Source organism: Antedon bifida, chromosome 1 (genome assembly GCF_963402885.1).
Source record: "Antedon bifida chromosome 1, ecAntBifi1.1, whole genome shotgun sequence".
NCBI lineage: Eukaryota > Metazoa > Echinodermata > Crinoidea > Comatulida > Antedonidae > Antedon > Antedon bifida.
In genome coordinates, this window is record NC_136226.1 from 7,862,255 (window position 1) to 7,889,793 (window position 27,539).

General features: G+C 34.1%; 4 protein-coding genes across 5 annotated transcripts in view; 2 read left to right on the forward strand and 2 right to left on the reverse strand.

The window, feature by feature from the left end:
- LOC144840108 (inositol hexakisphosphate and diphosphoinositol-pentakisphosphate kinase 2-like) overlaps positions 1-27,539 on the forward strand; it is a 230,941-nt gene that overhangs the window by 48,249 nt on the left and 155,153 nt on the right. The window lies entirely within an intron of this gene.
- Positions 1,571-13,021, reverse strand: LOC144840148 (uncharacterized). The gene is made up of 16 exons (XM_078695846.1): positions 12,921-13,021; positions 12,128-12,238; positions 11,508-11,630; positions 10,891-11,013; positions 10,270-10,392; positions 9,669-9,779; positions 9,251-9,373; positions 8,422-8,532; positions 8,064-8,174; positions 7,747-7,848; positions 3,976-4,146; positions 3,722-3,844; positions 2,885-3,478; positions 2,279-2,499; positions 1,776-1,884; positions 1,571-1,745 (listed from the first exon to the last, which is right to left on the reverse strand). The coding sequence occupies exons 1-15, from the start codon at positions 12,988-12,990 to the stop codon at positions 1,783-1,785; spliced, it is 2,319 nt and encodes a 772-aa protein (XP_078551972.1). The 5' UTR covers positions 12,991-13,021; the 3' UTR covers positions 1,571-1,745; positions 1,776-1,782.
- LOC144840280 (ras-related and estrogen-regulated growth inhibitor-like) lies at positions 15,375-25,227 on the reverse strand. 2 transcript variants are annotated; one of them, XM_078696046.1, is made up of 5 exons: positions 25,093-25,224; positions 20,906-21,060; positions 17,531-17,587; positions 17,050-17,129; positions 15,375-16,846 (listed from the first exon to the last, which is right to left on the reverse strand). In XM_078696046.1, exons 2-5 carry the CDS (start codon positions 21,021-21,023, stop codon positions 16,424-16,426), a joined length of 678 nt encoding a protein of 225 aa, XP_078552172.1. In that variant the 5' UTR covers positions 21,024-21,060; positions 25,093-25,224; the 3' UTR covers positions 15,375-16,423. The 2 variants fall into 2 exon arrangements, with proteins under 2 accessions (XP_078552172.1, XP_078552180.1); XM_078696054.1 differs by lacking the exon at positions 20,906-21,060 and having other exon boundaries at positions 25,093-25,227.
- On the forward strand, positions 22,082-25,145 carry LOC144840203 (phosphonoacetaldehyde hydrolase-like). Its single transcript, XM_078695935.1, has 6 exons — positions 22,082-22,406; positions 22,722-22,921; positions 23,398-23,554; positions 24,002-24,234; positions 24,522-24,593; positions 24,957-25,145. The coding sequence occupies exons 1-6, from the start codon at positions 22,229-22,231 to the stop codon at positions 25,143-25,145; spliced, it is 1,029 nt and encodes a 342-aa protein (XP_078552061.1). The 5' UTR covers positions 22,082-22,228.

The window sequence follows — 27,539 nt, forward strand, 5'->3', positions numbered from 1 at the left end:
TTCTTGATAAAATTCGGGGATACACTTCAGTTCTTTGTGAGCTTCAAAATTTACCTGGGTTATATTGACCGTGTATTCAAAGGGATACAATATAATATCTTTTTTCATTTCCATTAACCGGGTCAGCAGTCTCTTAACCCAACTAAGCTTTAAAAAATTAACCATTGTGCTAAAGTGTGTCATGTTGAGTCCTCCTTCTGTAATAGGTTTTATAAGGGTTTTTCTTTTTATTTATTTTTTTTTAACCCCATAAAAACTATATACAATCTTTTCTACCTACTATACATACTTAGGTACAGATATAATGATAGCATTATATACAAGCTTTGAAATTGCAAAGGCTTTTAGGATTAATTTTCACTAAAAAAAAGAGTGGCTTCTTTTTTCCATAGTTGCAAAACCTGGTGTAATTTTACAATTTTTTTAAATTCCAATTTATTCCTCACACACGTTTTTATTATAGCCGACATGTATACCTAAACATTTGACTGGATTTTTGCCCATCTAAACGGTGTTGTCTCGTTATTCTTACTGGAACCAATCCACATTCTTTTATTTTTTTTTTTATTTAAGTTTAAACCAGACATAATTATTGACAAAACTTAAACTAATCTCATCTTGTGCAAATATGACGGTATCATCTGTCAATTGACATATTTTTGCTGTACATTCATTGTTATTACTTGGCAAATTGATACCTTTACATTGTGGATTTTTCTTACATTAATGGCCATTATTTCTACAGATTATAAGATAGCAGACAGTGGACATCCTTGCCTCACTCCACTTTCCATCTGAAAACTTTCACTATCTTGGCATAATCAATCAATCAATCCGTCATTGCTCATGGTGCTGCCAAAAATATAAGAAAATGTGAGTTTTGAGTAGTGACTTAAAGATGCTCAATAATGATGTTTGTTTAATGTTCAAATGTAGGTGATCCCAGAGCCTAGGTCCAGCAATACTGAAAGTCCGATCTCCCCAACTATGTTTGCTCCTCGAAATGTGCAGTAGCACCAATGACTATATCTTAGTTCTCACTTTCTCTCCTTGATTGCCAATAATTCTGAGAGGTATTTGGGAGCGCAACTACTTTAGCAGGATCGTAACTTGATAATAACAACTAAAATAATTTATAAATTACAATAATTTTATTATTCAATAAGTTTAATTGAATGGATCGAGGTAAATAAAAAAAATTAAATCTTTAAAATTCCTTGCGAACCTCCAAGCTTACTAAGTTTACTTAATAACATATTTATTTAGTAGGGAAACACTACTATTGGAAGAGAATTTAGTTACATTCGTGTCGATGGGAACCTATTGGCAAGGCGAGCTCAGCGTCCTGTTGTTGGATTGCCTTGATTTAACATACTGTACCATAGCCTACTTCATACAAATCCAATTCGTTTAAACTTTGATCTATCCGATTTTCTCAACATGTTCGATTCATAACTTATCCCCCCGCTCATGAACATATACCAGCTCTTTCCTCATTAATATTCGTTTATTCATTCAAATATTCATCGTAATAAAAGGCAGATCCTACAGTAGACTAATGATACAATAATTTATAATATTATAAATCTTTATTCACGAAATATGTTAAAAATATAAACGTAGATAGATAGGCCCTAGCTATTTGGTATTTTCGTAGGCCTACAAAAAATAATTCATAAAAAATGCTTTTTTCACGAGCTTCAATTAAGTATAGTAACAACTAATGGAATGTTAAACTTGATTTACTGCATATTTGTTTTGAATTTATAGAAAACACATCAATTAACCAGAGCCTTCTTCTTCTCCTTCTGCATCTTCTTCACACTCAAAGTTCTGGGAAAGACATTCACATCTTTGACCTCGTAATGTGAATTTATCACCGATCTGAAGATAAAATAGAACAATTATATTTTGATATAAACTGGACTGTTTCAAAGCACCTTTGTTAGCCTGCTACCATTGATCAAGTGCTTCTTGCGCCCAGTGTCCACCTTAAACAGAGGACAGGCATACGTACGTCTGAGGCAGATGGACACTAGATGCATCTAGTATGTGATATGAAACTATAGTAAAATTCATAACGATTTTGTAGCAATTATGGTATTGATGACGTTGACAATCGACCCATTTCGGGTAATTCCAAATAAAAATAATATTTTAAAACATCAATTTCTGTTGGCGTTATCGACTACTTCCTATAATATGTCGTTTAACTATCTGTATTTTAGAGTATGTTTTATTCTGAACTCCTGATCGTCAAGAAGTAAAGATAAAATACCTTAAAGTATTTCTGTATTTCGTCAACGTAGCAGCCACACCTCTGCTCGGGAACACACCATCCATCGTTATCTAAAATCAATCCCTCTTCGCATTTACAGTGTGCGCACATTTTGTTACAAATAATGTGATTTGTGTCAATACCCTGAACGAAGTCCACACAGTTTGACTGGCAAGCGCGTGCACATTTGGCTTCGATTTGGTTAAAAGGACAATCACGACCTAAAAAATGTGATCAAATGTATAATTATGTGTATGTATACTTGTATTTGCTCTCATGATCGGTTTTAGAGGTAGGCCTACATTCCGCATTCGGATCCGCACTCCCGTTACGTTACGTTGCGTCGGAATCATCTAGAAAAGGCGACATATTGAGAAATTAGAAGACACTGACAGTGATTTAGGAAAATTCTAATTTAGTTTGAAATTAAGACATACCAAATGATGTATGTAGCAATAATAATGCTAACTTTGACCGATATGCAATACTTCATGCTATTGTGTATTTTTATCAGGAAAAAGACATTGTTTTTGTGCGCTTCTAAAAGTAACAATAACATATCTTGTCCGTTTGGATACTCTTTAACAAACAATAATAAAACTAAACCTGATGGACCTTCTTGTTTTGGGCCTGGTGGTAGTCCTTGAGTTGGTGGAGGTCCTTGAGTTGGTGGAGGTCCTTGAGTTGGTGGAGGTCCTTGAGTTGGTGATGGTCCTTGTGCTGCTTGACTTTGTTGTACTCCTGGTGGACCTTTTGGTCCAGATGGAAATTGTGGTCCTGTTGGACCTCGTGGGCCCGGAGGCGGTGCTGTTGGTCCTGTTGAACCTGTTGGACTTTTTGGTCCCGTTGGACCTTTTGGTCCCGTTGGACCTTTTGGTCCCGTTGGACCTTTTGGTCCCGTTGGACCTTCTGGTCCTGTTGGACCTGATGGGCCTGATGGACCAGATGGGCCTGATGGTCCTGGTGGTCCCGGTGGCCCTGGTGATCCTGGTGGTCCTGGTGGTGAAGGGCCATCATCAGGACATGAACAACGCAGGCATCCAAATTCGTCGGGTGTTGGCGGGGCAACTGGCTTTTTACAACCACAAGGTGGACATTCACGAGGCGGGCCGTCATCACGAGGAGGGCCGTCGTCACGAGGAGGGCCGTCGTCACGAGGAGGGCCGTCGTCCCGAGGGGGGCCGTCATCACGTGGAGGGCCTATAATTGAATTAGAATATTTTAAAGTTGAAACAACATCTACATCCTTTGAAATTAGTTTATGTTATGTATATGCCTTATTTAGATTTTTTTCTTTTAATATGAATAATTCAGTGCTTGGTATCGATGTGTCACTTTCCCAAGCATTACATTTATATTCCTCTAGTAGGTGAAAACTTTATTTATAGAAATGAAAAATATTATCTACTGTACATCAGCTCCCACTACAAAAAAAATACATACCTAATATAAAATCTAGTATATCTAGTATGGGACAGCGGCATGTCATGCAATTATTTTCATCTAATCTTGGAAATATATTCTTGGGTCTTTTACATCGACATGGAGCACAGCATACTTCTTTCTCTGAAAGCAAAAAAGAGTTAATTTAAATACACTTTTTTGTTGGTAAAAACATTTCAAAAACATATTAAATTGTATTTATCACTATACTTTTAAAGTGCATCAAGCTTAGTACAAAACAGTAATTTACTCACTTTTGTTGCGACCATCTCCCTTAGGGCCCTCATGAGGTGGATGGTGTGCATCTCTGGGCCCCCTGGGTGGTAATGGTTCTTCCACGGGACAGGTGCATCGAAGGCATCCATTTTCATCTACGGATGGAGGTGCAATAGGATTTTCACATCCACATTCAGGACATTCTTGACCTGTATCACAAAGGAAAAACTGGTGTCTTTTTATTCAGTCAAGTTATACAAAAAAGCATAGCAGTGTAAAACAAGATTCATTGTAATAAAAAGCAAAATGGGAATCAGCTTAGAAGATCATGCAAGCTTGACACCTAAACAAAGAACTTATAACACAAGAATCTCCTGTTCTTCAATTTGCATTCAAAACACAGTATCGGAAGTACAGGGTTAAAAGGTCAAACTGGGCGACGCCATTTCACAGCATGGAGCAGCTCCCCCTCCAAACTAGGAAGTCAATTACTCGACCCCCCTAGAGTATTAGCAGATCCCCTCTATGATTTTGACTTTCTAATTTGATGCGGGCGCCCTACTCCTCAGTCAATTACTCTACCCCCCTAGAGTATTAGCAGAACCCCTCTATGATTTTGACTTTCTAATTTGATGCGGGCGCCCTACTCCATGGCTCACAATGGCGCCACCCATAGCTCTATTCTATCCCACAATGCCTTTCGAAATTGTTACGCGCTTCGGACGAACAGGAGATTCTTGTGTTATAAGTTCTTTGACCTAAAGTAAAGTAGGGAGCTTTCAATTGGCGAGGACCGAGGACTGAAGACCATCCTATATCAGATCAAGTTTGATGTGTGGCCGGTCGTCTTCTGGACCTAGAAACCAACACACCTGTGTCGAGGTGGTGGGGAGAGAGGATATACGTCCCAATTCCGCATGCGCTGCGCACAATGAATTAACATGACGAGGTTTGGTCGTCGGCCATCCCTCAATATTGTTTCATCCCATTCTCAATCGGTGATACAACATTACAGTACAAAATTATGTCTCTATAATAAGTGTAATTTTTTTCTATAAAACACAAGAGATTATGGAAATTTGCTGCGAAGGTTTACCGGAAAGGTGTGTAATGTTGAGGCTGTTGCTCTGTTATATACCAGACTTAATATTTAATCCATAATAGTTTCATGTAATTCAGTTACTCTACATTTTAGTTGGATCAAAGTTTAAATGAGTAGCAGGACAGGATATTGTGCCGGCACTCCTTTCTAATTATTAGATCATATTTTAATCGCTTAATAACGAAAAGGTCCTCGGTATGGGTGTAAACAGGATTTTGGAGGATTTCGCTTTCGATTTTAAGTAAACTCCAAGTAATATAGGACAGACACTATCTATAACTATACACAACGTAGCAAAATAGTAAGTCTATTTTTTATGGTTTATCAAAAGTTAAAAAATACAAACACATCAACAAAGTATTTTACAAGAATGTGCCCCAACAGTTTCAAATGTTTCTTGAACTTAAATACATTCTCAAAAAATTTCATCTGGTTTCAAATATATATTAAATAAATCAATGTTAACTTTTTGGTTAAACCAGTTGACAAGTACTTACTTGCTACGTTTCAGCTACTTTCAGTAGCCTTGATCACAAATAACTGAAGCGGAAAGAGATATTGTACGAGGTAAGGTTACTAGCATTTTAAAAACCACCAAACCACCACAAACAAATATCACAAAAGAGCAACATTCAGCCATACATAGCCTTAAAAAAGACAAAAACATCATGATCTTACCGGCAGATAAAGGCAGAGCTACGGTGATCATGAACACCCCTGATTACAAACGTAAGGTAAACACCATGATGAAAGATGGGGATGTGTACGAAAAACTTAAAAAGGACCCTACAAAGAAATACAAGAGAAACCTTGTGGAAATCCTAAACAGATTACTAGAAGAAAAGAAAATAACATATCAATGGAAAACCAAACTCTTCCCCACTGCAGAAATCATCCCACGACTATACTGCACACCTAAAATCCAATTTGAAAACGGAGGACATCATGGAGCTGTTAAGCCTAGTTCTTAACACGACATATTTCACATTTAATGGTGATATTTACAGACAAAAAGAGGGAATGGCAATGGGCAGTCCTGTCAGCCCCATAATGGCAAATATATTCATGGAAGACTTAGAACAACGTGCCACAGAAACAGCACCATCACATATCAAACCGATTTTCTGGCGCAGATATGTAGACGATGTCTTGGCAATTGTACCAATTGGATTTGAAGAAGAACTCCTCCAACATCTAAACACCATTGACCAGACAGGCCAAATAAAATTCACTATGGAGAACATGAAAAACAACACCATCCCTTTTCTCGATACTCTAATCACTATTCAAGACAATGGTAACATAAAAACATCAGTGTACAGAAAATCGACACACACAGACCAATACCTACACTTTCAATCAAATCATCCACTCGAACACAAACTTAGCGTAGTCAACACCCTAGTGGACAGATGTGAATCCATCGTATCAACAGAAGAAGGACAAAAACAAGAAATGAGCCATATAAAAGCAGCTTTATCAACATGCGGATATCCAGACTGGAGTTTTAAAAGAGTTAAAGACAAAAGGGAACATAGAAAAGCAAACAAAGACAAAGAAATAACAACAGATAAAGAAAAATCCAGAGTCAACATTGGTTTACCGTATGTCGAAGGGATGACTCAAAGGCTAAGAAGAACATTGAAACAGCACAATATAAATACATATATCACTCCCAAAAACAAATTAAGAGAAAGTCTCGTTCATCCTAAAGACAAGATTGACAAAGATCAACAGTGTGGTATAGTCTACCAAGTAGGTTGCCACAACTGCAAGAAGGTATACATAGGGGAAACAGGCAGAGCATTAAAAACAAGAATAATAGAACACAAAACAGACGTGGAAAAAAATACGGTAGGGACAAGAACCAGGAGCGCTCGCCACTCACAATCTAAAATTCTACACAAATCAGCTATCACAGATCACGCCACCATAGAAAATCACATACCGGATTTTGAAAATACAAAAATATTAGACAAAGAACAACACTACTTATCAAGAAAAATAAAAGAAGCCATTTGGATAAGAAAAACAAATATGAACATCAACAGAGACCAGGGAGGACATGAACTGAGCCACATCTATGATGACTTAATAAAAAGGGACACCCGAGCATCCAAAGGGGGACACCAGCAGAAAGCTGAACATCAGACGAAAGATGGCGCAAGTCACCGAACTATGACGAATGACAGAACATCATGTCAACGTCATTTGCGTGATCAAGGCTACTGAAAGTAGCTGAAACGTAGCAAGTAAGTACTTGTCAACTGGTTTAACCAAAAAGTTAACATTGATTTATTTAACTTAAATACAGTTGGAAATTTGCCTGACAAGCTTATAAATCGGAAGATTTGTCAGAATGTAGTAAAATTAAAGTATATGATTGAGAATGGTTAGATTCGACATGCAAACCTTTGAATAATAAGTGAGAATAATTTCACCCAATCAATTCATCCATTATATTTTCATACAATATTAGTTTTTTATACAATACAGCACATGACCCATTCGAATGGCTAAAGGGGAGTTTTGGTCAGGCGGTTTAGGACGATAGTCATACTAACTTTCAGGTTATTGCGATTGCAATATAGATTACACATATTATTTTAAATGATATACACTTTTTTGTTATAAATGATAATCAACATAATGAAATAACAGTAAGTAATGATATATATAAATTATAATTCAATAAAGTGGTACTTACGGACTGGGGGTTTGGGTGGACATGCGCACTTCAGACATCTATTCTCATCGATAAGTTGAAGTGGAAAAGGATTTTTACACGGACATGGTTTACAGCATTTACCTGAGAGAAAACAAATAAAAATAATGCAACGTCAAGTTTGCTTTGGTGATACATGTTATAGCAGTTGTGCAGTTTCTTTTGTAGATACGTTTGTATAAAATATATATATAATATAATCTAAAAAGTAGAATTTATAAAAACTATATAAAATTTATGAATCAGTTGATGAATAAAAGATATGAATGAAGGAGTAAAAAGGTCCAAAACAGGCCTACCTTTTGGACCAATTGGTCCTTCTCCTGGTGGTGGACATTTACATTCTGGACATCCGTTTGAATCAATGGAAGCGTCAGGCTTAACTCCACATGGACATTTGGGACAACCACCTATAAAATAAATGTAAATAAAAATGTATTTTATTAAGCGCTATTTACATAGAACTTACAAAATGGTACAAACAACATCAAAAATTGTATCGAATTTTTTATATTATGTATAAAAAGTTATTTCAGTTTTTGTTTTTTAACTACATGGATTCGTTTTTAAGGTTATTGCTATATGTACAGTACTTTTGTATTTTATGAAAACGAATACCGAAATTTAGAAATTAATGAATGAAAATAAAACTTTTACCTGGTGGCGGAGGGGGTGGAAGCTTACATACGCAAGTTTTACACCCATTCTCATCCGGTTGGGTGCCAAGATCACAGCGGATTAAACACGTAATTGGTGGACATGTTGGTTCTGAAATACGAATTAATGTTACCTATGTATCAGGATTGTTTAGAGAAAGTTTTTTTCTCAAATTAGACTTCAACCAGCACCATAAAATATATTAAGTTTTCCCGCGGTTTATTTGGTTAGCAAAACACTCAAACGATGAAAACAAAATTTTAAATTTATTTTGTCTCCATTTGTAGTTCAGTTACAACATTCATGTGTACAAATATGTAACATGTTTCATCTTCAGTAAAACGAATTAATGTTACCGATGTATCAGGATTGTTTAGAGAAAGTTTTTTTTCCGGTCATCGAAATATAGGAGCTCCAAAGAAAAGATTCAAAGAAAACCTAAAGAAAAACCTAATTTCTGGTCACATTAACCATAACCAATGGTCCACTCAAGCCACAAATCGTGTGGCCTGGCGTCACACCACCCACCAAGCGGTCAACTCTTTCGAAAACACACGCAGGATAGCCCTTGAAGAAAAAAGAAAAAGAGAAAAAATCGCAATGCTGAACCACAACCAGAAGAGCTGCAACCGACTTTCCTCTGCAGTCGCTGTGGACGGACATGCCTTTCTCGCATCGGACTTGTCAGCCACAAACGAGCCTGTGACAGACGTGGACAAACCCCTTCAGAAAAATCTTCGTTCGCGAAGCAAAGCCAAGAAGAAGAGACGAAATTTAGAAAATAATGAATGAGTGAAAATAAAATTTTTACAAAACTTAAATGTTTTACCTGGTGGCGGAGGGGGTGGAAGGTAACATACGCAAGTTTCACATCCATTCTCATCCGTTCGAAGGCCAAAATCACAGCGTTTTAAACACGTAATTGGTGGACATGTTGGTTCTGAAATAATAACTATCAGTAAAACGAATTAATGACAACCACCTATAAAATAAATGTAAATAAAAATGTATTTTATTAAGCGCTATTTACATAGAACTTACAAAATGGTACAAACAACATCAAAAATTGTATCGAATTTTTTATATTATGTATAAAAAGTTATTTCAGTTTTTGTTTTTTAACTACATGGATTCGTTTTTAAGGTTATTGCTATATGTACAGTACTTTTGTATTTTATGAAAACGAATACCGAAATTTAGAAATTAATGAATGAAAATAAAACTTTTACAAAACTTAAATGTTTTACCTGGTGGCGGAGGGGGTGGAAGCTTACATACGCAAGTTTTACACCCATTCTCATCCGGTTGGGTGCCAAGATCACAGCGGATTAAACACGTAATTGGTGGACATGTTGGTTCTGAAATACGAATTAATGTTACCTATGTATCAGGATTGTTTAGAGAAAGTTTTTTTCTCAAATTAGACTTCAACCAGCACTATAAAATATATTAGGTTTTCCCGCGGTTTGTTTGGTTACAAAACACTCAAACGATGAAAACAAAATTTTAAATTTATTTTGTCTCCATTTTTAGTTCAGTTACAACATTCATGTGTACAAATATGTAACATGTTTCATCATTGTTTTAAACATTTTATATTATTTTATTTTGGCAAATATTTAAACAACATACAACAATAACATGGACAACGAACAAAAAACCTCTACCTCCATTTTGTCAGTTTAAAAAGTTATTTCAGTTTTTGTTTTTAACTAACATGGATTCGTTTTTAAGGTTATTGCTATAGGCCTATGTACAGTACTTTTGTATTTTTTGAAAACGAATACCGAAATTTAGAAATTAATGAATGAATGAAAATAACATTTTTACAAAACTTAAATGTTTTACCTGGTGGCGGAGGGGGTGGAAGGTAACATACGCAAGTTTCACACCCATTCTCATCCGTTCGAAGGCCAAAATCACAGCGTTTTAAACACGTAATTGGTGGACATGTTGGTTCTGAAATAATAACTATCAGTAAAACGAATTAATGTTACCGATGTATCAGGATTGTTTAGAGAAAGTTTTTTTCCGGTCATCGAAATATAGGAGCTCCAAAGAAAAGATTCAAAGAAAACCTAAAGAAAAACCTAATTTCTGGTCACATTAACCATAACCAATGGTCCACTCAAGCCACAAATCGTGTGGCCTGGCGTCACACCACCCACCAAGCGGTCAACTCTTTCGAAAACACACGCAGGATAGCCCTTGAAGAAAAAAGAAAAAGAGAAAAAATCGCAATGCTGAACCACAACCAGAAGAGCTGCAACCGACTTTCCTCTGCAGTCGCTGTGGACGGACATGCCTTTCTCGCATCGGACTTGTCAGCCACAAACGAGCCTGTGACAGACGTGGACAAACCCCTTCAGAAAAATCTTCGTTCGCGAAGCAAAGCCAAGAAGAAGAGACGAAATTTAGAAAATAATGAATGAGTGAAAATAAAATTTTTACAAAACTTAAATGTTTTACCTGGTGGCGGAGGGGGTGGAAGGTAACATACGCAAGTTTCACATCCATTCTCATCCGTTCGAAGGCCAAAATCACAGCGTTTTAAACACGTAATTGGTGGACATGTTGGTTCTGAAATAATAACTATCAGTAAAACGAATTAATGTTACCTATGTATCAGGATTGTTTAGAGAAAGTTTTTTTCTCAAATTAGACTTCAACCAGCACTATAAAATATATTAGGTTTTCCCGCGGTTTGTTTGGTTACAAAACACTCAAACGATGAAAACAAAATTTTAAATTTATTTTGTCTCCATTTTTAGTTCAGTTACAACATTCATGTGTACAAATATGTAACATGTTTCATCATTGTTTTAAACATTTTATATTATTTTATTTTGGCAAATATTTAAACAACATACAACAATAACATGGACAACGAACAAAAAACCTCTACCTCCATTTTGTCAGTTTATAAAGTTATTTCAGTTTTTGTTTTTAACTAACATGGATTCGTTTTTAAGGTTATTGCTATAGGCCTATGTACAGTACTTTTGTATTTTTTGAAAACGAATACCGAAATTTAGAAATTAATGAATGAATGAAAATAACATTTTTACAAAACTTAAATATTTTACCTGGTGGCGGAGGGGGTGGAAGGTAACATACGCAAGTTTCACACCCATTCTCATCCGTTCGAAGGCCAAAATCACAGCGTTTTAAACACGTAATTGGTGGACATGTTGGTTCTGAAATAATAACTATCAGTAAAACGAATTAATGTTACCTATGTATCAGGATTGTTTAGAGAAAGTTTTTTTTCCGGTCATCGAAATATAGGAGCTCCAAAGAAAAGATTCAAAGACAACCTAAAGAAAAACCTAATTTCTGGTGGTCACATTAACCATAACCAATGGTCCACTCAAGCCACAAATCGTGTGGCCTGGCGTCACACCACCCACCAAGCGGTCAACTCCTTCGAAAACACACGCAGGATAGCCCGTGAAGAAAAAAGAAAAAGAGAAAAAATCGCAATGCTGAACCACAACCAGAAGAGCTGCAACCGACATTCCAGCCGCTGTGGACGGACATGCCTTTCTCGCATCGGACTTGTCAGCCACAAACGAGCCTGTGACAGACGTGGACAAACCCCTTCAGAAAAATCTTCGTTCGCGAAGCAAAGCCAAGAAGAAGAGACGAAATTTAGAAAATAATGAATGAGTGAAAATAAAATTTTTACAAAACTTAAATGTTTTACCTGGTGGCGGAGGGGGTGGAAGGTAACATACGCAAGCTTCACACCCATTCTCATCCGTTCGAAGGCCAAAATCACAGTGTTTTAAACACGTAATTGGTGGACATGTTGGTTCTGAAATAACAACTATCAGTAAAAAGTGTTTTTCTCAAATTAGACACTATAAAATATATTAAGTTTTACCGCGGTTTCTCAAACGATGAAAACAAAATTTTAGATTTATTTTGTCTCCATTTTTAGTTCAGTTACAACATTCATGTGTACAAATATGTAACATGTTTCATCATTGTTTTAAACATTTTATATTATTTTATTTTGGCAAATATAACAACGAACAAAAAACCTCTACGCCTAGGTAATCCGTGAAAGTTACAACTTGTTTCCAATCTGTCGTCTTTGCTCAGTTTCATAGTCATAATTGGTAATCACATGTATTTAACATGTATCTCCAAGTTTCAACCATAAACCTAACCTTACATGATACATGATATTGGGCAAATATTGTATAGTATGTGGAGATACAGCACTGAGAATCGGGTTTACCAAGCGAAATGAAGACATCGCTAGAGAAGTAAACGATTAGAAAGTATTTCACATGTATCTCCAAGTATCTAACGTTATATGATACATACTATTGGGCAAATATTGTACCAAGCGAAATATTGTACCAAATATTGTAAATATGGAGATACAGCACTGAGAACCGGGTTTACCAAGCGAAAATGAAGAAATCGTAAAGTATAGTAAAGTAAACGATTAGAAAGCAAACAAGGTTTACAAACCAATGTTTTCCTACCTTGAGCGTTGACCAACAGTGATGCCAACACCAAAACACAAGAAAACACCAACACAACCGACTTCACCATTTTGTAAGTTTAATGGAAAGTGATAGTGATGTCTAAGGAAATATTATGTGCTCTTAGACTGCCTTGCTATTATATAGGAAACTTTCGAACAAACCCTTTCCGATTGGATTCGACTATTTATCCGTATGGGATGGTCTCTTTGAAGGTCGGTGAAAAATAGTGAAATTTGATATGCCCTGAATTTAAAATAAGTTCAAATACTAACTAACTTTCTTTAAATTCATATAAATCATATTGAGCTTAACTTAGAGAGTAAAACACATTTTACTTAGTACGTAGTCCTGCAAAATATCATTATATCGATCATTAAAATAAGCTTTAATATTTTCCGGTAACGTTTATTCCTTATTCGGGAACGCCATTGTTTATAAACTCATCATGTAATTTGTTTGTAAGAGTTTCTGTTGAGTATGGTGATAAGGTCTGCCGGAGGTTAGTTATCTTATTGTTAGTTATCAGTATAACACACAGTTTCGAAACGTTCCAACATAAAGAGTGTGGCTGAGAGGGTCCGTAACTATTATATGTGGTTCATTAAATTATTCGTGAACTTCTCCAATTGAAAGTGCATCGAACAGCCATTGATTTTATGCTTCTCCATATTGTTGAGGCATTGATTAATCAAGGGAGAAATAACGTTTCTTCATGATTAATCTTTACTACTACTGTACTAATCCCATCACGTGACTTATGGAGGAATTATAGTATAATAATTTAATCTCATACGACCAAACTTTCCGCTGTAGAGGAATCAATAAATACTGGCGAAATTCTGAACGTGCATATGACGTGTTTTAAGCTTAGAAATAACGATTGCTTGGTATGGATAGGTAATTTAGATATCTGAAATTTACTAAGGCTGATTGATAGTTATTGTCCGTAATATCAAGCAGTTTTTACTTTAATTGTTTTTTAACGTTCTTGTTGTCTATGTCTTGATACCAATAGATGGGTACTATTTCAAAGAATATTTAATGGATTGTTATATTCATTATGCTGAACAACGCTTGTTGGATGGATTTATGAATGTTTTTGTATTGCATTGATGGTCTTGTTTTATATATTTTTCATTTTATTATTTCAGAACAAATCATTGTTAATTTAAAGGTTGTTTTGTTTCAGTATATCTCTGATTTTGTGGGCCAAAAATAATGATTTGAATATTAGTCCAAGGATATTGCGAAATTTACAGGCGCATATGTAATATTGTATTATTATATAATATATACAACGCCCACCTATCGAGTGATTATGTTGAAATCGGCGAAAATATAATAAAATCTATAGTAGCTATGAGTTTAAACTTCAGCGGAAAACACATTTCAATTAGGCTAATGTCTTGTTTTTGTACGTTATAGGTTTGTTTTTTATTTAGTAAATTTATGTAAATCAGCAAAAAACAAACAATCTCATACTATTTTGCACTGCAAGATACAAATCTTTGAATTACTCTGATATCATATAAGATATTATCGTCAGCTTCCCACAATGTTTTAACTTTTAACCTAGTTGAGTTACGTCCCTGTATGTTTGTTGACGTCAGCCACAACAAACCATATATATTAAACCTGAACTGCTATTTGTTTTATGACAATTTATACAAATAAATCGGATAGAATAAAAGGAAATTGAACATTTGTCTCCATTATTCAATTTAGATTTGTTTAAAATCTTTTCTCTTGAGGAAAGACTTGTAGAAATCTGTACGATGTTTTATGACTCTTGCGTAATCAACAATCCGATAAAAAGCTTCTATTATATATTACAACAAGAATTTTTGCAGTTTTAATGAATTAATGAAGTTATGCACTTAAATACGAAAAAAAACGAAAAAAATCCTGATTTCAATTATAAAAAGACAAATTAAACGGTTAAATTTGACAGACAATTTGACTATTTTTTGCTTTAAATTACAGTTTTCTTTTTCAATACAATTTTTGATCAAGTGAATAACTATTATGTGACATGTAAAAAAAATGTTTTTATAAGGGGACAATATATCTTTAAGGATAAGCTGTATTAACTTAGATATGAGAATGTTATAAATGTAATGATAATGTTTCCCTTGACCACTAAAATGAAGTATGGTAGTTTAGCCGTTAAAATTGTTTTGGTGTGTTATTATAATCACTATGTCACAAATTAACGAAACTGTTATGGAACTGACCAACTGAGACAATTGATTTTAGTCGTCTTATGTTTTAAGTTAATTAATAATAGCATATTAGTTAATCTCGGGACAGTTATATAGGTGTGGAAATATCAAGAGTTATCGACACATCTCCCAAGATGCAATGAAGTTCACATAAAGCGGTTTAACAATGTATTAACAGAATAGCCTAAATAAATAAGAAGAACACTGTACATCAAATAGTTATATTCAATCAATCAAATGAAGTTTATTCCACAAATCAAAATTAATGTATACAAAAACATAATTACATTGTGTAAAGTACTGCGAGCCACAGTGAGGACTGGGGTACCTGAGCTTACAGACGATTTGTAGGCCTACCTGTCTATAATCTATACTATACTAGGCCTCTAACCGTTAAAGTTGCTTGAAGTTCAAATTTCGTTTAAAGCCATCAGTAATGTGTATGATGGCCTAGTTCTTATATGGAAATATTGTTAAGTAGCTGCGCATTTAGAGACTCAGCATATCTATGACGAAATTCATCTTCCGATTTAACCCAATACTCGACCATTCCAAGCGGTAAAATGGTGAGAATACTGAAAGTGATTGTGAATCCGACGGTAATTAAGATCTTCACCGAGGTATCTTTCACTTAGTCAAAATGGACTTTAAAGATACGCTGTCTCTCATAAAATCCGTGAAAATCAATAAAATAATTGATAAATGAAATAACAACATAGGTTATATTATCTTACATAGGTTATTGTCTTTCCAAAAAAATGAGTTGAAAATAACACGTTTTTATTGAGACACATTTTTACATCCAAATTCTAATCGATGTCTGTATATCTTTATGTAGTATCACATGTGACGACCATAACATTAACCGTCAGCAGAATACAGGGCGCATGTGATACATTGACACAAGCCTATTACAGAATAGATTGCATTATGATCTGGCGCATAATACCATGTACGTGGAGAAGATACAAACAGAGGATCTATATATCTATAAACAAATATCCTGAACACGATAACTAACTTTTTTGCCAAATTCAATTGTGTTTTGTACGATTTGTAAATAAATACCTGCTAAAATCATCATAATATCAATTATTTTCTACTTATGGTTTAAAATGAAGTTTCACACCTATAACGAGCATTTTAATAATCATGGTTCATAACATCTCATAAAAATAGGCCTGTTGGCATTTTGTTTTCTATATTAAAATCGAATTATAAATTACATTTACAAGTTCAGATGTGTTCATGTCCGTCCACACGTAATTTCCCAGTGAATCAGACGGAGTATCTATTTGAACGAATCAATTTGGTTATTGCTTTTCGCCATTGCGTTGTAATTTTTGTCTTCTTGCCAGTTTCTATAATTACGTGTTTTTGACGCCAAGTTCGGTACAAATTTCGAAATACTTCAGCAACCGCCTGTATTTGTCGCCCATCCTTTGCTGATATTTCATAGAATGGTATCCCCATTTGTGACGCAAGAAATTCGCCCTCTACCTCACGTATAGTCCGTTCGTTATCCTGCATATCAACTTTATTTCCCACAAGTACTCCGGGCACGTGATCTGATCCTGTTGCCTGACTCACAACCTGACGAATATTCACAATCTCAGCGAAGCTTTGTGGATCGGTTATTGAGTAAACAAATACGAAAGCATCACCCCAGTACGAATATGAGTTCGGTAGCCCTCTTGTATTCTGGAAATAAAATTGAAAACTCATAAACTACGGAAATATGTCACTGACAGTTTAAGCGTCACTGACTGACGACTGATTTACTAGAATTGTCAATCTTTTTAAAACATAACCAATCTAAGTAAAGTTTATCATTCATGATTTTATTTGACTTGACTTTTATTTAGTATGACGACAGTTTAATTGAAATCTGTGTTTCGCCTCACCTGAACATGTCCAGCCGTGTCTAATATCTCCATGGTAACATCTTCGTTATCAATTGTTGTACTGTATGTACACAACGTTTCTGAAAAAGGTAAGTACGTAACAAACATAAATAAAATAATTATGCAAAAGTATTTAATAATAATATGCAAAGTAACGTTACAATTTTGAAGAAAGTATTATTATTTTAATTTTTTTTTCGTTTTAGGGCGGTAGACGAAAAACGAACGTTAAATCGACAAATACAGTCCCGACAATGAATGAATTTTATTTAGTATTCGTATTAGCTTCTCCTTCGTCTATACGGTCCCGAAGAGAAGACTTGCTATTTACAATTTTGTTAACGCAATAAGTTAATGATGATGATTATTGATCTCGTAATGTAAGTAATAATGTAATTACGGCAAGCAACGTAATTACGTCAAGCATTATTATGTTTGTATGGTTGTTTCCGTATATTAAATTTGTATCATTTCCACTTACCCAATGTAGGATCGTATTCGCCAATAAACCTCTTTGTAGTGTACCGCACCATTAGTGCTGTAATAAAGCAGAATTATATCATTAAGGTAATTTGAGCGTCCAATACGTCTTATTATTATTAATAACGAATATCGCTATGAACAACATAGTAGGCCTTGACTTCGGTAAAGTATTTTTAAAATCAGATGCTGACGACGAAACAGGAAAGACTATAATGCTCTATAAACAAACAAATATTAAGTTGTTTATTATTATAGTTATATTTGATTAAATGTGACGTTTTTAGTCGCGCGCAACGCGACTCTTAACAGCTCACTATGTCGGTCGGTTGGTCGGTCGGTTGGTCGGTCGGTTGGTCGGTCGGTCGGTCGGTCGGTCGGTAAACACTAACTCAAATTTGAGCACGCGACTGCAGCCATTATATATGGCCTTGTTAATATTGATATATAACATACAACTATCAAACTAGTTTGGCAAAAAAAGTGTGATGTGCGCAAATATGGTAGTGATATGCCCACATATGGTAGTAATATGACATCATCATGTCCATTATGCACATCACATTTTTTGTCACATAAAGTTTGATAGTGTAGACAAATCATAACAATCATGTGAAGAAATATTGAGAAAGAAAATAATGCTACAGATATTTTATAGGGTGGCGAAAGTGCCAAAAAAGCATTTAAAACTCTAAACAAATGATAAAATAAATAAATAACCGGTAAAGTTGAGAAAATATGCGAAACTGACAAGTTGTTTCTTTTTGTTATCATTATGGACACCTGACATTTCCGAGTGCTTTATCTTTGCAGTTTTTCTTACAGTATCTAAGTGATATAGTTCACTAATCATCGATATACGATTAACTACAAATATCAAAATACTAAGACTGTAATTTATTCAGAGTCAACTTAATTTTGAGAGATTTTCGCCATTTTCCTTGAATCACGATCTCATGGTAACACAACATAATTACTGTTTGTTATATCAAATTTATGGTGTGACGTAAGATACTTCGAACCACGTGACGTAACATTGCGTATGTCTGAATCGTGTTCTTCAATCTATGACGTAAACAGAAAATGAACAATCAAGTTTTAAAATCTTTCGGGATTTAAAAACGCATTAACTTTTATATATTCTTAACAAAACCATCACACCTAATGTAACACTATCTAGTTAGAAAAGAAAGTAATATCTGATATGTTGAGAAGATTCATAATGAATCGTAATTTCAATTTAATATTTGGATTAATCGTAATTTCAATTTACTGCTAGATCAATGTTGTTAATGCGTGTATAATTTTTATCTATATGCCAATGACGATTATTATCGTTCAAGCAACGTTCAGATTTAATATTAGTATTCACCTTAGTGAAGTTAATGTTCATTAATCAAGGAAATTACTTTAAAAAAAACTACATTATAGAAAACCAGGATAGACATTTTACCAATGATTTGTTTGTTTTGCTTATTGAGCTCCTGTTGTTATCAGATAATCTTAAGCCATAGTTTTAATATTAGCGTTGAATTTTATTTTCAACGAAGCTAATAAACAGAAAACACACACATTTCCTATTGTTTACACCGTACTAAAACAGAATATTCCGGGAATCTTCATTAATAAACAAAGTTGGTAGATATTTAAATATTAATTAATTAACATAATAATGCCTTATAGTAAATATTTGCTCGACAAAAAAGATGGAGATGGATATGGAGCTTTCCCCATTTTATTCAACTTTTGCGCGGATTCAGACGACCAACAACAAACAATATACGTAAGTCCTGAATATGCATGCGGTGAAATGGTCATTTATACATGATTGATAGCAAAGATCTTCAGCTTAATGTATATATTTAACTTTCTTATATCCAATCTAACGTAATACGATTATGGGATTAGAATAATCATAAACAGTAGGATGATCGGATTCAGTCAAAATGAATCTTTTGAACGTCGAATCCCATGGGTTTGAATACAGTGCATCGTCTTTCGGATGAAATGTTAAACGGTTAAATCCGTGTGCAATATGGGTAGGCCTACACTCTTTGAGAGAAGGGGATCGGCTTCAGATCTCTGCCCAATTTACCACCAGAAAGACACCACCGGAAACAACTCTACGTGGACTATAATAGTGGGTTATCTTTGGTGTGGAACACCAACATAACAACTTATTTGTCGGCACTTACATATTTTGCGTATGCGTATAATGTGTCTGAGCATGCGCAGACTCGTTATTATTCTGATAGTTACATAGTCATGTTTTGCGTAGTGAAATTGAAGTCACTTACTGTTTATTATAAGTAAGAGAATAAGAATATTAGTGAAGAGTCCATATTCGTACCGTACTCCAGTTAATTTTCACAATGAATACCAGCCGACCTTCAATTTCATTATACAATTTATCTCGCTTTATTTTGCTTTGGGAATTCGGGACTGAAAGTAATTATGAAAGTCATTATAGATAATAAAGTCTTTAACACCTGACTATTGTTTAACTCTTATTTCAAATGTCTCAGTCAACGTCACATTGCGTCATCAATTATATTATTATGAATACGGCCATTAATGTTGAAATATACCGTGTAACAAGAATGACTTCTTAATGGTATATTTGGGTTTTGTGAACCAATTATATATTATAATGTAAAGGCAAAATGCAAAAAGTGAACACATTTTCTTGAAAACAAAGGGTGGGGATAACCAGATGGATACTTAAGTATCACATGGCTTGATCAAGAAATGTGGATGGTTCACCAAAAAGTAGATTTGATGGACTCTAACTCTAACTCAAATCAGAAAGAGATGGAAAAGCAGGTTTTGGTTCTGACGTTACTACTTAAAACGAATTTAAGTTAATTTAAGTGCAATACCAAACCTCCTACATTCAATCCCTTTCTCCAGGCCGATCTTTCCTCCTGCGCGCCCATGTCCTGTTATTTTGCCAATATATAAAATCCTCTTCTTAAACGTAAGTTTCAGTTATTACATTATGAATTTGCTAGAAAGAAAATTTCTCTATCTAATCTCGCATTATGTTCTCATCTTTACCATCTACACATTGTAATCAGCTTTATAGTTTATAGATAGACTAAATCGTATAAAACAAAATACAGTAATCTACTCTAAAAGATACAAAAACAGGTCCAATACCCTTTCATATCGCCTGTAAATCTCCAGACGTTTTGTATCGTGTGCATGTAGCCTACTCCTGAACGTGGTATATAAAGTTCCATTCACACTGTTCCGTTTCACGGAACGGAAGACGGAACAAGTGTGAATGTAGCTTTAGTTCTTTTGCTTTGATTAGAACTGTATTTCTTAAGTCACATGTACACCACACACAACAATTATAAATGAAGCTAATTACCTGTTTTCCCAACGGCCGGTGTGCCAAGAACAGCCACTCTAAAATTGATAGGATTAGTGCATCGTTTCCTGAATATGTTAGGCGAGGTGCTAAATGTGTAAGATCTCCTCCTTGACATTCTGATTCCTGAGCTACGTCGTGTTTTTCATCTGAAACTGCGAGTACATCGAAAGTACCACTTATATACTAAGTAGCCTTTTCGAGTATTGGTTATCTGATTGGCTAATATAGTAAACGTCTTGAAATTCGCATTTACGCTGGATTTCGTGCTTCTTTGACATTTTAGAGACGAAACGAAGGATAATTATATTATTATTACTCTTTATTTTGTTTTCTATTTCGAAGAGGCGCCAACTCACTCTCTTCTCCTTAAGAATGGTTTCCTCTGGACGCAATATTTTTTAAGAGAACAAATAATTTGACCAAGGTAAACTATGCCTTGATTTGACCGATTTTACCGATCACCTAGTCCCACTTGGACGCAATACGTAGGCGCAATTCAACGGCAGCGTATGCGCAACACAACGACGTGACGCAATGGCGTGGTGTACACGGTGGCGTAGGCACAACGCAACGACGCAGGCGCAACGCAAGTCAAATTACGGTTACTGGTTTATATATTTGACACAATGACCTATAGTTCGGTACATGAACATTACGCATAATATCACAGCTTTATCCAGATTTAGGGGCCTACATTTATTTGGAAAATGTTACTTTCAAATTAAGAATTTTTGATAGTGGTGATGGCTATCTGGATTTTATTTATTGAAACTCAATTAATGCTTAATTTTATCACAATTATATTATAGTAATCATATAAATGCTAGTTATACTTATTATTATAATAAGATATAAATTAAAGCCAAACTCATGTTTATATTGTACATTTTGGTATTCGATCCAAATTTTATGATAAACATTGTGCAATGTTTGATATTCATTTACATACTGCCCGCTTGGTCTATATTATTTTATTTATATCTACTCGATTGCACAAAATAAGAAAATTAATCTTATTATAATTGAACCTATGTCACTGTATAAGTTTATGAGAGTTTAGGTTTTTCCCATTCTTGTGGATTTTTCCAGGGTCGTCATGACCCCGCCATTCCCAGGTACGTGAAAGTCATTGAAGCGGAAACAAAGGTCATGGTTGTGTTGTTGCGAATTATTGCATGTGTGCATGTGACAGGTCCGTTGACTTTCTACTGCAGACTGTTGGTTTTTCAGGCTTACTGTAATATTTTGTATTTGATTAAGGTCTAGAATAGGCCTTCTACAGACGTGTATTACGTATTTTACCCTTAAATTAATGATATTATGTTAAGAAGTGGTCTATGTTTATCTAGGCTTGGTAGTGTCACCACCAAGAGTGGTGGACTGTCGCCTTGTTTGGACCGTTTAGCTGCTGCGCGTGTCAACAGCACCCAGAGAACTAAATCTAGGCCTAGGCCTAACCAAGATATTCTTCAAATCCAATGCAAGCAGAATTTTACAAGTGAGTTATGTTAGTACTGAATTAGAATTAAGTATTAATATTACTCTTATTCTATAAAATAGGTCTTTTTACTAGACATCATATTTTACTTTTTTTACATTCATCATATAGGCCCATATGCCAGCCTACTGCTAAGTATTAGCCCAGGCTAGGTAGCCCACTTTCCTAGATACTAGATTGGGAGGCTACTACTACTATTCAACTGGCCAAAAACTGTAGTTTTTCTTTTGTATTGTAATAAATATTATTTATTATTGTTTTTTTGACACTCTTTATAACATTCATCATTATCTTTATTGAAATTCTATTTTGTAGCATGGACCAATCCACGAATGCCATATCGAAGTATTCGTTCATACCAAGGCCCCCTTAAGGCTGTTGTGTTTGACTGGGGAGGTACAGTGGTAGACAGTGGTGTGATGGGGCCAGCAATAACATTTGTCAGAATTTTTAAAGAGGAAGGAATAGATATCACAGATGATGAAGCCAGAGGACCTATGGGAACACATAAAAGAGTAAAAATAACTTTTTCATTTCATATTCATATTAATACAAACACAAATTAAAAATAACTTTTTTCTCCGTGATTGTCTAAAATCAATTCATGTTAAATCAGTTGACATAATATTAATTATCACTCATGTTGTATAATATATATATTTTCCGATTTAAAAATAAATATCAAATACCGAATTCTATGCCTCAGAAGGATCTGTTATGTGCAAAGTGTCATTCTAATCCATTAAATGGTTTCAAAGCCTTTTACAGAATGCAACACAGAATCAATTTTACTTTTTTTTTTATAGTATAAGTATTGAGATTGCCAGCAACAGAAATAAGTGGCTTTTGTTATTTTGAATCTTTATTTTTACGTTATTTTATATTTTTTGCTTATCAGATTTTGAAAAGTGCGTGGTTTTGTTACATTTTTTGGAATAAAGTTACCTATATAATATATATACATTTATAATATTCATTTTAATGTTGCCAGGTCCATATACAGAAGGTGTTACAAAACAATGCAGTATTAGAACGATGGTTAAACCAACATGGCAGGGAACCAACTGATGAGGATATTGACCGGATGTATCACCGCTTTATTCCTGTACAACTAGAAGTGCTAAGGGACTACTGTTCCATGATTACAGGTAAACCATACAGCTGTTGAGCTTTATGTCCTTTCGCCACATACACATGATGTAATATGGAATTACTATTTTCACTAGTTTGGCAATTTGACCCAGGTCAGATGTCGACCTTAGGTTCTGTTATCACATGCGATTTTAAAGATGTTTAGAAAATTTCCAAAAATTGGATCGAGAAAAAAAATTATTTACCTGAAAAAATAGTCAAATTGGCTGCCAGCCAATGGGTTTTTGCTTGAATTTAACCATTTATTTTGTCATTTTATATGTGAAAACATTTTTGTTGTTTTTTTCTATAGAAGAGATTTACTCTATTAAACTACAAAATAACCTATTCAAAGTCTGATTTAATTAATCTTCATGTTTTTGGAGGACACTACATCTTGAACCTTTTCTTTTGGATTATTTGGACTATTATTTTAATAAATAGAGTTTTGTTACATTTTATAGGAGCTGCTGAGGCTGTGAAAGTTCTACGAAACGAGTACAACCTGAAGATTGGCTCATCAACTGGTTGGAGTTCTGAGATTGTCAATGAGATCAAACCAATTGCTGCAGCTGCAGGCTATGTACCAGACTGCTACGTAGCTGCAGATGAAGTACCCCAAGCAAGACCCCTTCCCTACATGGTCTGGTTAAATGCTATACGTATGGACATCCATCCTCTAGAATCAATTATAAAGGTGCAAGACTGATATATTATATTATAGTAATGTTATCTAATAGAAAAAAATGATGCATAATTAAGTTAACATACTTCCATCTTTCCGTTTAAAATATGTGATTGCAAATAAAGTAGTCATGTACTGACTTTAAAACTGACCAAGAGTGAATTGGAACAATAATTTGATAAATATATCCAGTACCTAACATAGTCCTTCTCACCGACATTTGGAGTTTTGACGTAATTTCACACTCTGCTACAGCCACTAACCAAATATTATTGTAAGCCTGTTATGTTTAATTGCAGGTTGATGATACATTTGATGGCATTAGGGAAGGTACAAGTGCTGGATGCTGGACTGTAGGCGTTGCTAAATATGTAATATACTCTTTTTGTATTGATTTTATAGCTCTTTAGTACGTCAGAATAGTGCAAAGGTTTTCTAACCCAAACTTGGTAAAACATCCATGGTAAAACATCACATTTTGCTTTCAGTGCTATGACAGCGGTATAAATCCAGGTAGAATGCAATTATCGATCTTTGAGATTTGAAAAATTGAATTTTATTGTTACTTTGAAAACAAAATACCTCACAGTATTATTTCCAAATGTCTTGGTTAATAATATAGTATTTAATAAATTATATAATTTATGGTATAGGAATTAGATTACAACCACATTTTTCCTGAATATGCCACGGTTGTTTCTATTCTAGAATAATTGTTTTTCTTTTCAAAACAGGGAAATTATGTTGCAGCTACCGAAGACCAAATCTCCAAGATGAATCCACGGGAGTATGAACGCAAATTACAACACGCTTATGACATACTTTCTGATGCAGGCTCGCATTACGTAGTTGATAGTGTTTCCGACTTACCTGGAGTTGTCGAAGATATCAATCGAAGGCTTGCACAAGGAGAACGACCATAGTTTGTGTAGAAGTTCTTCTTTCTCTAGTGTGCCATATCTAGTACAGATGGGCCTTGCAATCGATAGAAGTACTAAAATTACCTATTTAGAGAGATGATTATAATAATCAGGTTTAATTTCAATGTGTTATATATAAACACTAAAACAAATCAAGAATATAATAATAATATATATTTTCATAGAATAGGAATGCCATCCACAAATGATTGTACTATTGAGAAATACATTATATGCTGCAGTTTTTTAATATTATATTGTTTATTATAGCTAAATTTTCAATCAAATTTTATTTAGTACAGTACAGTAATGTACTAGCCTAGAGTATCTACGGGTATGCCATGATTATTCCCAGGAAATCGATATACCTGTGTATACAGGACAAGACTAATTATTTCTTATAGGCCCATCAATGAATTCAGTAATATGTTTTATGTGTATGGTGCAAATTTCAAGGAGCGATCAGCCAAGTCTTGATTGCCAATTTAAATGAAACTATTTTGCATTAACGTTTTAATCATGTAATCAATTCTAATCATTAACACAGCGTCTAGAATATCTCTGATCTAATAAAGGACAAAATATAGAATGAATTAAGGCGGCATGGTTTTCATCATATTCTTTTATTTGATACTAACCTAATAACAGTAATTTCTTTATGTAACGCATATTAGATTATTGCAAGTGATTTACATTGATTGATATATTGATTTTATATTTTTATATTACAGTATTATCTAATTATATTATTTAAATATATTTTATTTAATTTTTCTTTGTACCAAAGAGTTTTAAATTAGGTTAAATTTAAATTATGACTATACAATATCACAAATTAAGATATTTTTAGATCACATGTTCAATAAAAAAATATATAGACAGATCATTTCTATAATGTGGTTGATTTTTTGTTTGTTTTACTTTAATGAAAGAGGACTTTGAAAAAAAAGAAGCAAATTTTATAGAAAAATATTAACTAAATAAATAACAACATTTAGAACAAACTATAAACAAGCTGATTATAAAACAAACAAAAACATTGACAGACTATCAAACTTTTGACAAAGCAACCTATTTAAAATCTTGATCTTCTCCAGAGGGCGCCAAGCACAAAATCAATTTCCTCAGAGTGGGATTTTTAACAATACCAAAGTAAATTTTTTATATTATTTTATATATTATTTGGGAAAATACGTTGATTTATTGTGTGTTTGTGAAAGCACGTTTTCATTCGTTTATAAAGGGTTGTAGACAAGACTGCTACAAAATTAACACTGGTTTATGTAGGCCTACGATTTGTACTACTAAAATGAAAACCACTTTAACTGTCTTAAGAACACATGCAATTTTAGTTGTGGATCTCATGAATTAAAACGTCGCATTATGCGTGACAGGTAAATAATATATAATGTATCATAATATAAGTATTATTATTATTATTATTATTATTGTTTTTTAGCTTTACGATACTCATTGTTCTTCCTAGAAGTCAGTCTACACTAAAGCTCTGTCTACACTATCAAACTGTATGTGACAAAAATGGATACGATGACGTCATATCACTACCATATTTGGGCACACCACATCATTTTTGTCAAACACACACTACACTACACTAGGAAAATTTACCGAAACGTTTGTGTGCAAGTTGTGAGTTTATTACAAACTATTTTTGTAGTGTACACACTAGTGTACACTTAGGTAATAGAAATTACTTTTTTTTCTCGTTAACTGAGTTACATGTCTACATATTATTTTATATTTATAAACTATATGTACTATTGAATGATGTCTACCACCGATATAAAGGCGATTCTTTTGAATAAATAAAATGAAATACATGGCACACATAAACTATCGGGTCTTTGCCTAGTAACTGATGATTAACTTTTTTATTGCGCCCTCAGTATCAGTTCTGTTAAAATTTAGGATTTTTTAAAAAAGATTTACTGGGTGACATTTCCGGTTCCGGTGCCACTTGGTTTCCAAATGCAATAAAATAAAACATTTAGATAAATCATGTTAAATAAATTGTCGTTATTTGACGTTTGTTAGTTTTTTACTTCACCTTAAATTGTTAAATCAAAGACATTACCAAAACAGGTGAATGAGATTATTGTATTGTGCCGCGGCCTCTAGATGAACTTTATATAAAGGTTTGTTGAAAAAAGTAAGAAATATTATTTTACTTGGTCTTTATTTAGTTTTCCTCGGTTATGGCGCACCAAGCTGTCAATTATTCAAGCAATAGAGATATCTTAGTTTTTAATAGAGATATCTTAAACTAATATATCTTTGTTTCCGAAAAATGGCAGGCTCGTGCTATAGTCTCAAAATCTAACAGAAAATAGCTATTAAGAGTTGTGTACATACCAAACCGTAGTCCCGGATAAATAT

Bases quoted from the DNA above. Each gene is read 5' to 3' on its own strand.
- LOC144840203 (XM_078695935.1), top strand. From the start codon at position 22,229: ATGTTAAGAAGTGGTCTATGTTTATCTAGGCTTGGTAGTGTCACCACC. The intron at 22,407-22,721 runs GTGAGTTATGTT...TCTATTTTGTAG, and splicing joins ATGCAAGCAGAATTTTACAA to CATGGACCAATCCACGAATG. The intron at 23,555-24,001 runs GTAAACCATACA...TACATTTTATAG, and splicing joins CTACTGTTCCATGATTACAG to GAGCTGCTGAGGCTGTGAAA.
- LOC144840148 (XM_078695846.1), bottom strand. From the start codon at position 12,990: ATGGTGAAGTCGGTTGTGTTGGTGTTTTCTTGTGTTTTGGTGTTGGCA. The intron at 12,239-12,920 runs GTAGGAAAACAT...TTGTTATTTCAG, and splicing joins ACTGTTGGTCAACGCTCAAG to AACCAACATGTCCACCAATT. The intron at 11,014-11,507 runs GTAAAATATTTA...TTTTACTGATAG, and splicing joins TCCACCCCCTCCGCCACCAG to TTATTATTTCAGAACCAACA.
- LOC144840280 (XM_078696046.1), bottom strand. From the start codon at position 21,023: ATGTCAAGGAGGAGATCTTACACATTTAGCACCTCGCCTAACATATTC. The intron at 17,588-20,905 runs GTAATTAGCTTC...GCTTTATTACAG, and splicing joins ACCGGCCGTTGGGAAAACAG to CACTAATGGTGCGGTACACT. The intron at 16,847-17,049 runs GTGAGGCGAAAC...TTTTATTTCCAG, and splicing joins ACACGGCTGGACATGTTCAG to AATACAAGAGGGCTACCGAA.